At 34.8% G+C, this 13,064-nt stretch overlaps 1 protein-coding gene across 19 annotated transcripts in view; it reads left to right on the forward strand.

The window, feature by feature from the left end:
* Positions 1-13,064, forward strand: part of AHI1 (Abelson helper integration site 1) — a 229,367-nt gene that overhangs the window by 15,821 nt on the left and 200,482 nt on the right. For all 19 annotated transcript variants that reach the window (XR_003521334.2, XR_003521333.2, XR_003521335.2 and 16 more), the window contains 2 exons: positions 6,060-6,604; positions 9,369-9,550. Coding sequence is in view for 14 of the 19 variants with exons in the window: in XM_027601494.2 (XP_027457295.1) it covers positions 6,060-6,604; positions 9,369-9,550 (727 nt within the window). In the remaining 5 variants the exon portion in view is untranslated. The remainder of the gene's footprint in view (positions 1-6,059; positions 6,605-9,368; positions 9,551-13,064) is intronic.

Consider the following 13,064-nt stretch of genomic DNA (forward strand, 5'->3'; position numbering starts at 1 on the left):
GGTCACAGACTACCAAAGCTGACTCAGAGAGAGAGAGAACTTGAATATTGAATACCTTCTTTAAAAAATGGAATCTATAGTTAAAAACCTGCCCACAAAGAAAACCATCTATTTTTCTAAGGTGTCTGCATTGGTAAATTTTACTAAACATTTGAGGAAGAAATAATTATGATTCTGTACAAAAAGAGGAACTATTTCTCTGTTCTTTGCAGGTGGGGGGTGGGTGCAGTCATTAATTACCCTGATACTAGATTCAGACAAAGATATTAAGAAACCTGTACCGATACCCCTTTGAACATAGAACAGACATCTACCATAAAGTGTTAGAAAATCAATCTTAAATTATATAGAAAGGATAATACCCCATGACCAGGTGAAGTTTATCACAGAAATACATCATTAATTCAACATTAGAAAAATCAGTCTATATAATTCACCACTTTAAAAGATGAAATTTTAAAAAAAACATGATTGTTTCAATAAGTGCCATAAAAGGGGACTTGATAAAATTCATCATCCATTCTGATAACTCTTTAAACAAAAGGAATAGAGAATTTCCTTAACTTGATAAGGAGCATCTACAAAAACCTACAGCTAATATCATACTTATGTTATACTAAGTATATGTTATACTGTACTTACTGAATACTTTTAGCCTAAGTTTAGCATGTGTCGCAGTGAGTATTCATGATTGTACGAGTGACCCTGACCAATGCAATAATGCAATTTTTAAAAGGTGGTATATATAAAGATTGAAAAGGAAGAAGTAAAAGTGTCTATTCACAGGGGCGACTGGGTTGCTCACTTGGTTCAGCACCTGCCTTCAGCTCATATCATGATCCCAGGGTCCTGCTCAGCGGGGAGTCTGCTTCTCTCTCTGTCTCTCCCCCTGGCTTGTGCTCTCTCCCTTGCTCACACTCTCTCTCTCTCCTAAATAAATAAATAAAATCTTTTTTTAAAAAAAAGTGTCTCTATTCACAGAAAAATCTACAAAAAGTGCTACTAGAACTATTAAGTGAGTTTAGCAGAATATAAGGTCAAAGTATAAAAACCAATTTGTTTCTATACCAGTAGGAAATAATTTGAAGTTAAAATATAAAAAATACCATTTATAGTAGCAACAAAAGTATAGAGCAATTGAGAATACATTTATCAAAAACTGTACAAGGCTTATTGTATACTGAAAACCCCAAACTGCTGAAAATAAAGATCAAATAATAGATATTTGTGTTCATGGATTGGAGAATCATTCTTGTCAAATAATTATTGACAGAACATTATCCATTCTCTGAAAATTGATCTATTGATTCAATTCAATTTTATCAAAATGCCAGTATTTTTTTTTAAGAATTGAAAATCTAATTATAAAATTTACTTGGAAATTTAAGCAGTGAACCTAGAATAGCTAAAACAGTTTTGAAAAGGAAGAACAAAGTTGAAAGAATTTTACTATTGGATTCAAAGCTCACTGTAAAGTTATAGTAACCAAGACAGCCCATTATTGTCGTAAAGATAGACATATAAGTCAGTGGGGGTAGTACAGAACCTAGAAGTAGACCCAAATGTATATAGTTAGTTGATTCTTGACAAAAATTGCCAAGGTGTGACAAAGTTGCCAGGGTGTGCCAGAATTTGCCAAGGAGTGAGAAAAAGGATAATCTTTTCAACAAATGATGCGGGAACAGATATCCATATGCAGTATTATAAACTATGACCATATCATGTTCAGAAATTAAATAGAAATGGATCAAAGATCTAAGCATAAGAGCTAAAATTATGACTTATAGAAAAAACAGGATAAAACCTTTGTAACCTTGGGTTATGAATAGATTTCTCAGGATACAAAAACATGAATCATAAAAGAAAAAAGATAAATTGGGCTTTGTGAAAATTCAAAATATTGCTAAGAAAATGGAAAGATAGGCTACAGATTTGGAGAAGATATTTTCAACACACTGAGAAAGTGTATGTAGAACATTTTAAGAATGCTCTCAGAACTCAATGATTTGAAAATAACCCAGTGAAAATGGGCAAAAGATTTTAACACTTAACCAAAGAAGAGATGCAGATAGCATGTAAGTACGTGTAAAGATTTTCAGTGTCGTTACTAATTAGGGAAATGCAATTTAAAACAATAATGAAATGCCATTACACACATATTGGGACAGCTAAAAAATGAAATGACAATGCCAAATGCTGGCAAGGATGTTATGTAAGTGGAACTCTTAAACATTTGGGAATACAAAATGGTACAGCCACTTTGGGAAGTTTGGCAGATATTTAAGAAGTTAAACATCTACTTATCATACAGCTCAGTAATTCTTGGGTGTTTATGCAAGAGAAATGAAAATGTAATGGTACAAAACTAGAAATAAATGTTCATTAATTAGTGTATGGAGAAACAGAATGTGGTATGTATCCATGCAATGGAATACTGCTCAGCAATAAAAAGGAATAAACTACAGATGGAACAACACGGATGAATTCCAAAGCTCTGTGCTGAGTGAAGGAAACTGGTCACAAAAGGCTCTATACTGTATGATTCCATGTACGTGAAATTCTAGACAAGACCAAACTATCTTGATAGAAAGCAGATGAGTGCTTGAGTGGGGCTAGGGTGTGGAGGACTAGAGGCTGACTTTGTACAAGAACATCTGGGGTGATGGAAATGTTTAACATTGTGATTATGGTAGTAGTCATATGTCTGTATACATTTACCAAAATTCATTTAATTCTGTACTTAAAATTGGTGAATTTTATTGTATGTAAGTTGTATCTCAGTAAAGCTGATTTAAAAAACAAACTGAAGCAAAAAGCCTGACACACAGAAGGGTAAAGATAAAAGGATAGGAGAAGGTGGTGGCTGTGGCCACCGGGGACTTACCCTGTTTTCCAGGGTCTCTCCCATGGATACACGTTATTAAACTTCTGTTTGATTTTTTCCTGCTTTAAAAAAAAAAAAAAAGATACAAGGATGAGCAAAGATGTAATAGAACATGAACAAATGTATTTGGAGCACTTCAAAATTCAGCCATAACCTAATCCTTGAAATATTAAAGTCCATAAAATAGACGTTTTTTAACTATAGTACCACAAAACTACAAATAACAAATATAAAATTTATAAACCGTTTGGAGATTTAAAAATCATCCCATACAGTTGTTAGTGAGAGAAAGGAAATTAGAACAAAAAAAGCAGGATATTTTAAAAAGTAATAAAAACAATACAGTACTGTGGAATGTATGGAATACTACAAAAGATACCCTGGGAATTGTATTTATTGTTGTGGTTTTTAAAAATTAATTGAAGGGGCACCTGGGTGGCTCAGTCATTAAGCTTCTGCCTTCCGGCTCAGGTCATGATCCTGGGGTCCTGGGATTGAGCCCCACGTCGGGCTCCCTGCTCAGCGGGAGCCTGCTTCTCCCTCTCCTCCCGGCTTATGCTCTCTCTCCCTATCTCTGTCACACTTCTCTCTCTCTCAAATAAATAAAATCTTTTTAAAAAAAAGTTAATTGAATAAAGCAGAAACATGAAAAACAAATATAAAGTCATAGTATAAAATTAAATGATATTAGTACAAAGGTTGACAGATCAGTGAAAGAAAGTAAATAAAAAACTGTGAATGTCCTCTGATTAACTGTCCCATGGTTCCATTTTTGAAATCTTTTCTTCTAAACCATAATTCTTCCTTCCATTTCTAATTCTTGGTTATCTTTTTCCAGTTATTTCCTTCAGGAGTGTCCTCGAAATTTGTATATATTCCCACTACATTTCTCGTACTCCCTGAGAAAATAAAAAGAAAGAATTGTATGTGCTTCATTTTAACATAATGAAAATTCGAAGTTATTAGGTATGACTATATTGATAGCAAGAAGACAAACATAAGTTTCTGAAAAGATTAGTGGTGATTTTCCTTGTGTGAAGCACCCAGAGTTGAGCTTTGGGTCTTCTTTTTCTCTTTAATTGTTTTCTGGTTCTTTGTATTTTTAATTTTTTGCTTTCTTATTGTTTTAAGTTAAACATGTATTGCTTCTAGAAACAAAACATGTGAAAATAAACTTATTTTTAAGAGAAATTATTTTTATTAGACTTGATTCAGGAAGATGTTTTAGAGGGTATCGCTCCATAATTTATCATTGAAGAATAGATAGAATTTGGAAATATATTGTAGGTAAGCAAAAGAGTCTTAGAGATAACATACTGGGTACATATTGGGATACTAATCCTTTCAACATTTCTCCATCATATATTGGACATTTTCTAACTACTTTTAAACATGAGGGTTTTAAAAAAATTGAACTTCAGGAGTGCCTGGGTAGTTCAATCATTTTTAAGTGATTTCGGCTCAGGTCATGATCTAGTGGGTCATGGGATCGAGCCCTGCCTCAGGCTCTGTGTTCAGTGGGGAATCTGCTTGAGATTCTCTCCCTCTGCCTTTCCCCCCACTCTCACACACACTTGTGCTGTCTCTCTCTTTTTTTCTGTCTCTGAAATAAATCTGTTTAAAAACATTGAACTTTATTCTTCATTGGTAAGCTCATCCATTTCTGAAAGAATTCTTCGTTTTGATACTGGCTTCCATCTTTTAGCACTTTGGTTTGTCCCTTGTGTTTCTCAACACATCTTTTAAGCTCTTACTCAAAATTTTAATTTTAATATCTGCAATTATGTTTTTTAAATCCAATATGCTTTTGAATTTCTTTGATATTAATTACACTTTAAGTTCTAATTTTATGCTTTTAATTCACTTTCCCTCGTTAATTTTTCTGTTTTATTGGATTTGATGGCTTTTCTTTCATTTTGCTACTTTCCTTCAGTTTTTATTCGTTTTTAAATGTCTAGTCAGTCATCTTTCTATATGAGAATCTCTCTTCTCCTGCCTGTTGGTTGTTTTCAACATAATCTACTGTCTTTGGTGAGGGTTGTACCTACCTGAAGCATGCTGCCATATTTCTTTATATTCAGCGGCTTTATCCTTTGAATGAAAGTCACCATCTAACACAAATGGAGGTGGGGGACAGAGCTGTCCCTCCCAGCTCAATTGGTCATCCTCAGTTTTATCCCCTCCTTCTCCTTGTGTTACTTGACTCTGGACTTATGGCTTCTTCAGAATCATCCTTCTCTGGTTCTTTTCCTATGGGCCGTGGTTTTATCTGCTAATTTCTTAATAGATCTAATCCTGCCTATTTTTTATCCTTGGGAAATTTCTCAGAATATTTATTCTATTACTAGTAGCATTCCTTTTTGATTTCTAGCCTTTTTTATTAAAAATATCCCATTTAAAATAATTTTGATTAGGGCGCCTGGGTGGCTCAGTTGATTAAGCGACTGCCTTCGGCTCAAGTCATGATCCTGGAGTCCTGGGATCAAGTCCCACATTGGGCTCTCTGCTCAGCAGGGAGTCTGCTTCTCCCTCTGACCCTCTTCCCTCTCGTGCTCTCTCTCATTCTCTCTCAAATAAATAAAATCTTAAAAAATAAAATAATTTTGATTAGAGAAAGATACACAGGTGTGTTTAGTCTGTCATTTGACTTAATTTGATAATACTGAATATTTGGCAGCATTTTCAGTAATGTATTTGGATTAATTGTAGGGTTATTCTATACTACAGACTTTTGATTTTAGAATGTAATTATGAAGTAAGATAAATGACCTGTGTGTGTTTTCTGTTGGGAAACCTAAAATGCTTTAACTCTGTGGCTCCTTTAGCAATTTCTCAAATATCTTGTAATTTAAGTATGGATCATTCTGCCAAAGAGAAGAAGTAACATTGGAGATATGAGCAATTTATTCACTTTGAAAAGTCATTAAGTATTTTCCCCATGTTAATTATCTCATTTAATCTGAAGTTACTCTCAGAAATTACGAATCTAATGCCAAGAGAATAAATTATGATAGTGCTAATGAGATGGTCTAGAATGGTATCAGTGTGTTCAAGTAAAAGATGAAGTAATTTTCCCAATGTTACATTGGGATAAGCACAGTCATTATTGTGCTTTATCTTTGTATCATTGAACTGTGCTTGACTGAAACTTTGTTACCGTGTGTTCTTTTCCTAGCTTGACACTGTTAGAAGCAATCTTCCGAAAAGTAAAGAAACTAAAAGTGATGATGTAAGTGCTATGAACACTAATAACCCAGTCACTAAAAGCAAACTAAGGAATCCCCAGTCAACACCTGAAAATCCAGATGATGTTAGTGTAGAGGAAGACAAGCAAGGAAAGGCAAGTAAAAAGGTTATGAAAACAGTACTCCAGATGACTGCACAAGGAATGGAACTGGAAGCTCCTGTGAGGAAGGTGGATTCCACACACCAGAAAGCACAAACCAGGTCACAGCCAGGTGTTGCTTATCAGAAGAGCAAGAAGGCAGATGAAGAAAGAGAAAATAATAATTTAGATGAGGAAGAAGAACTGATGCAAGCATACCAACTCCAAGTAGCTGAAGAAATGGCGAAGGAGATTAAGAAGAAAATAAGAAAGAAACTCAAAGAACAGTTGACTTACTTTCCCTCAGATACTTCATTGCATGATGGCAAATTGAACAGTGAGAAAAAAATAAAGAAAAAAAAGAAAGTTCCAATCTCGTCTAAAGCTGAAACAAGGTACTTTGCAGTGACAAATATAAAATGTCCTCTTTAAAAAACACTAGTATTCTCAGCTTTTGAGTGATATCTGTAGTTACACTAAGAAAATTTTTAATCTTTCATGTGGATACATTGCCAGTACAATAATAACAGTTACCCTTTCCATAGCACCTTAGTATGTGCTAAATGCTTTATAAGAATTAACTCACTTAATTCCTTGTAACAACCTTGTGAGGAATAGTAATTTTGCAGATAAGAAAACTTGAAGGGTTTAAGTCACAGAACCAGTAAGAAGCTGAGCCAAGACCTCAGCAGTCTTGTTCTAAAGTGTCTACCTTAAATACTTACTTACATCTGCTAATAATAGAAACCCAATTTCCCTTTTTTGAGTTACAAATGCCTATTTGGATATATGAATATAGTGTTTTTCTTTGTTATACAAATAATATTTGCTTATTGTAGAACATACAATAAAGACACAAAGAAGATAAAAATAACCTAACCATCTAAAGGTAATCATTATAAGCAATTTAGCATGCTAGTCTTTTTTTATATATGATACCTATACATATATGTTTGCATATGCAATGTGAGTGCTTCTGTGATCATATTTAAATTTATATGTCTTTGGGGAAAACAAGATAAAAAATATCTTTTAACTAATTAACTTTTTTTTCTGCAGTCCACATCTACATAAACAACTTGAGGTGGGAACATTCTATGTTTGATTATTTCCTGGCGTCAGGGACAGGTTCCCTTACTATCCTCATCTAAAAATAATTCACCTCTTACCAAAAGCTAGACACCAGTGGTAACAAAAGGAGGGCAAAAAGAGTTGCTACTCGAACATGTTACTCTATGTATTACTATGTTGCTGCACAAAAAAAGTTACTCTAGAACTTAGCAGAACAAACATTTATTGTCTCTCAGTTTCCATGGATCAAGAATCTGAGCATGGCTTAAGTGGGTACCACTGACTCAGGATCTCTCTTGGGCTACAGTCAGGATGTCAGCTGGGGATGTAATCATCTTAAGGCTTGGCTGGAGAAGGATTTGCAAGTGACAGAGCTGTTGGAAGCCTTGGAATATCCACTTCTAAGCTCACTCATGTGGTTCTTGGCAGGTCTCAGGTCCTGACTGACTTTTGGCCAGAGACATCAGTTGCTTGCCACATGGACCTCTCCATGTGGGCTACTCACAACATGGCCACTTGCTTCCCCAGTGCAAGGGCTCTGAGACAGAGAAAGAGAGAGAGAGAGAGAGAAAGTCATAGTCTTTATGGAACCTAATCTTGGTTTGGAAGTGGCATCCATTACTTTTGGTCATATTTTGTCTATTAGAAGTGGGTCACTAGGTCCAGCCCACAATCAAGGGAAGGGGCTAGACAAAGATACTAATAGCAGGAGGCAGGGATCATTGAGGGCCATATTAGAGGCTACTTGCCACAGTTTACCGTCAGTCTTTCTTACAGCTACCATATCTGTTATGAGCTGGTCAGACATACTCTCTATTAAATGTTAGTTCTTGAATTTTAAATAAAACCATGGGTTAGATGACCATGGCATGCAAAAGGTAGTTCTTTTTAAATAATAGTATTTGGTGATGTGATAAAATAGCATGGCTTTCTCGAATGACTATTTTGAAATATTTTTCTACTCTTTTTATTTCTCAACCTCTTTTTTAAAAAATATGACTATATTGGAAGTCAGTTTATTATTATTTAGATGCAGATTTTTTACTTGATAAATTACAAACTTTAATAGGCTGGTTTCTCTCTACAATGAGTATAACTGTAGGCTGCTACCCCTTAACATTTATTAGTTCATGTGATGCACATTTTCATTTTAATAATGGCCTCCTGAAAATGTAGTGGCATGCTAGCCACTGGAAAAGACAAGTAATTAACTGTTACCTAGAAATCAAAAGTTGAATATCTGAAGCCTCTTGAAAGCAGAACAAACTTAGAACATTTTTTTTGCTTTTAAATAAGGTAATTTAGAAATTTGTTCATTAATCATTGACCTGGCAACGGGATGAGGGTGCTTTCATCATCCCTATGGAAAAACAGATCTATTGCTCATAAAATATACAACTTTATCTTTTTCTGGGAGTTTAGAGCTGAAGTTTAATTTGACTCATGGGTATATAACTCATTAACAAATACAAAATAATACCCATTGATACTTAATTTGACAGTTCACCATTTTAGTGCATAATAAAATATATGTATTCCCTAGGGGCGCCTGGGTGGCTCAGACGGTTAAGCGTCTGCCTTCAGCTCAGGTTTTGATCCCAGGGTCCTGGGACTGAGCCCCGTATGGGGCTCTCTACTGAGCGGGGAGCCTGCTTTCCCTCTCCCTCTGCCTGCTGCTTCCCCTGCTTGTACACTCTCTCTCTCTGTCAACAATCTTTAAAAATATATATATATACATATATATATATCCCCTAGCAGGAAAGAATCTTGATTTTAGGATTTTCCTTGACTCTGTTCACTGTTCACTTTGCTGCATCATTAAGAAGAAGAATGTATTTGGGGGCGCCTGGGTGGCTCAGTCGTTAAGCGTCTGCCTTTGGCTCAGGTCATGATCCCAGGGCCCTGGGATCGAGCCCCACATCGGGCTCCCTGCTCTGCGGGAAGCCTGCTTCTCCCTCTCCTGCTCCCACTGCTGTGTTCCCTCTCTCACTGTGTGTGTCTCTCTCTCTCTCTGTCAAATAAATAAATCTTTAAAAAAAAAAAAGATGAATGTATTTGTAACGGCTTGTACTTTGGTTGTATTTGCAGTACACTGACCATCTCCGATGACGCAGTTGAAAGTGAACAAAAGAAGGGCTCTCCAGTTAGAACAGTTACTTCAGATTCTCAACAAGATAATAAGATAAGCTCAATGGAAGACAATGTAGAAGACAGCATGCAAGATGACACAAAATTCAAACCAAAAAAAAAGAAAAAGAAGGCTAAAACAGGTTTGTTATCCAAATTAAATGAAAAGTATGTGCCTTGGTGGAAATAACTTGATTCTAGGACTTTGAGTCCTTAAAACTAAAAATCCAGTCCCAAAGACTATAATTAAGAAAATCCAATATAGAATACAGTTGGTCCTTGAACAACATGGGTTTGAACTGTGTAGGTCCAGTTACAGATTATTTTTCGATAAAAAAGTATAGTACTGTAAATGTATTTCCTTTTCCTTATGACTTCCTTATAGCACTTTCTTTGGCTTGCTGTATTGTAAGAATATAGTATATAATACATGTAACATGTAAAATATGTGTTAATCTACTCTTTATATTATCAATAAGGCTTCTGGTCAACAGTAGGCTATTAGTAAAGTTTTGGGGGAGTCAGAGGTTAAACACAGATTTGCAAATGCCCAGGGGGTTGGCGCCCCTAACCCTGGCCTTGTTCAAGGGTCAACTGTATGTGGCCCTTGTTCTTGGATTCATGTATATTAAAACATTCATTTATTTGTAACTATGGGTCTCTGTGGTGAGTTAATATTACTTACGTTATCTCTAATTCTTGACTTAATTTAATTGAACCCTAGAATGACCTTAACTTTGTTGCTGTTGTGGCACAGATTTCTTCTTTATACCATTGAGTTTAGAACCCGTAAATAATTCAGACTCATATTTTTTGAAAGCTATAAATGGTCAATGGCCAATAAACTTTTCAGATGTTAAGGCTGCATCCCTCTGTCCCACGTGATTGTCTTCTGACGTCCTCAGCCTAATTCGGCTTCTGTCCTTCCTTCCCACGCTCTTGCTTTCCATCTCCTCTTTACTCATTTCTTTCCTCCTCTTATGTTCCTTTACTTGTTATTGCCTTTTTCCTACTTCTTACATTCTTTTTTTCCTTTTCAATCTCCATTTAATTGGCCAAAAATTGGAGCCAAAATAGGCAATTTTAGAATTTATGGTAGTTGTTCATTGGCTGTACAATTGATGATGCTTTGTTCCTCTTATACATTTGTAAAAACTTCGTTAAAATATGATATATACATAGAAAAGTGTACATGTTACAAGTAGACTACTTAGTGGATTTTCACAAACTGAACTGCCTGTAAAATCGTCATCCAAATCAAGAAACAGCACTGTTAGCACCAGAAACCCCGAAAGTCCCCTTCCCATTCATTGCTCTTCAGGAGTAAACATTATCTTAACATCTAACACAGTTTATTTTTGCCTGTTTTTCTACTTTAATGTGAATAGAATCAGAAATACTGTGCTCTTTGTGCCTGACTTCTTTCACTCAAAATTATTTTTGTGAGATTTAGACTGTGTTGCATGCAGCTGAGCTTCTTCATTATCAGTTCTGCTTTTGCACTATATAGATATCCATTGTGTGAATAATTTGCCAATTGTACAGGTGGATGTTTGAGCTATTTCTAGTTTTAGGTGTTTACAAATAAAACTATAATATTCTAGTCGTGTCTTCTGGCAAGCATTTTATATATACATTTTTTGTTGGGCATCTTTTTTTTTAAGCATAGAATTCTTTATTTATGAAGTTTTGTGTCTTTCAGAACTACTAACTTGGTAGGACACAGGTTGGGAAACGCTACTTAGAAACATGGCTGTGATCCTTTAAATCTAGCATCTAAAGAAAAACTGAAAAAGTATTCCTCACTGCTTTCTAATATTTTTATTTTGTTGGGCATCTTCTTAGGAGAGAGTTACTATGTCAGAGATTATGTATATTTTTCACTTTAATAAATATTTCCCATTTTCCAAAGTTGGTTTACCAGTTGATACTAGCAGTATTTGAGAGCCTCCAGTGCTCCACATCTAACATTTATATTGTGAGTATTTAAAAATTTTAGCCATTCTTAGTGTAATAGTGTATAATAATATTTCAGTTTTACTTTAAACTTTCATAACTAATGAAATTGAGCATCTTCATGTTTGTTGTCTACTTGGATTTCTTTATTCATACATTTGTTTAAGTCTGTTGTGTGTATTTTTAAGAAATGGCATTGTCTGCCTTTTATAATTTGTGAGAATATTTTATGTAGCTAGACATCAGTCTTTTCTCAGATATGAATACATACACACATATATATTGCAGACATCTTCCCACTCTAGGTTTTACTATTCTCTTACTGGTATCTCTTGAAAAACCCAGAATTTTAAAATCTGATATAGCCCTATTTATCCATTTTTTCCTTTGATGGTAAGTGCTTTCTGTGATATGAGAAATCTTTCCCAAGTCCCGAAGATGTTTTTGTATATATTATTTTCTAGAAGTTTTTTGTTTTGCTTTTCACATTTAGCTCTGCAGTTCATCTGGAATTGATTCTTGTGTATGGTAAGAGGTAGTGCTTAAGACCCATTTTTTTCCCGTGTGAACATATAGTTGACCTAGTACCATTTATGGAAGAGAGCATCTTTTTTCATCTGTATTGCAGTGTCACCTTTATCATAAATAACATGACTATGGGAATGGATCATTTTCTATTCTGTTACATTAGACTGTAGCAACACAAGATGACTTAATTACTATAGCTTTATAACAGATCTTGCTATTCAACTGTGTAGGTACTCCAACAGTTTTTTCTTCTTTAGCATTACCTGGGCTATTCTTTGACCTTTGCATTTCCATATGAATTTTAGAAGCAGCTTCTCAATTCTCCCTCTTCCTTCCCCCATCCCCACCATTGTTTTGATCCAGATTGGGTGAATCTGAAGAGATTTACAATTTAACAACTCTCTAGATAGAGTTGACATCTTTACAAAGTATTAATTTTTTCCATCCATGAAATTGATATGCACCTCCATTTATTTATGTCTCCAGTTTATCTTGGTAATATTGTTAAGTTTTGGGAGAGTCTGTCCTTAGATTTATTCCTAGGTATTTGATGTTTCTTAATGCTGTCATAAATGGCATTGTTTTTTTAAATTTTTGTTTTCTGCTTGTTGCTGGTGTGTGTGTTTGTGTGCATACATGCATAAAAATATATGCACAGAGAAATCTAATTGATTTTTTAAAAATTAATATTGTAGCCAGTTTTTTTGCTACATTTATTACTTCTATGAGTGCATCCATGGATTGTTTTAAATTTTCTACATACGTTATCGCTATTGTATCACCTGTTAATAATGATTGTTTCATTGTGCCTTTTTCAGTCCTTGTATCTTATTCCTTTTTCTTGCCTTGATACACTAGCTAGGACTTCCATTACAGTGTTAAATACCTTGGGGAAAAGCTTCCATTAATTCGCCGCTAATTCGCTGCTTAGTGTAATGTTTGCTGTGGGCTTTTTTGTAAATACTTTTTATCAAGTTTATGAGTTACCTTGTACTCTAATTGGCTAATGGTGTTTTAAAATCATGAATAGATACTGAATTTTACCAGGTGCTTTGTCTGTGTCTTTCGATTTGATCGTATAAATTTTCACCATTTTCTCTATTAATGTGGTTAATTATTTGAATATTAAGCCATCTTTGTGTTCCTGGCAGGGGTTAGAGGGACCTGCAGCTT

The sequence above is a fragment of the Zalophus californianus genome, chromosome 7, assembly GCF_009762305.2.
Source record: "Zalophus californianus isolate mZalCal1 chromosome 7, mZalCal1.pri.v2, whole genome shotgun sequence".
Taxonomy (NCBI): Eukaryota; Metazoa; Chordata; class Mammalia; order Carnivora; family Otariidae; genus Zalophus; species Zalophus californianus.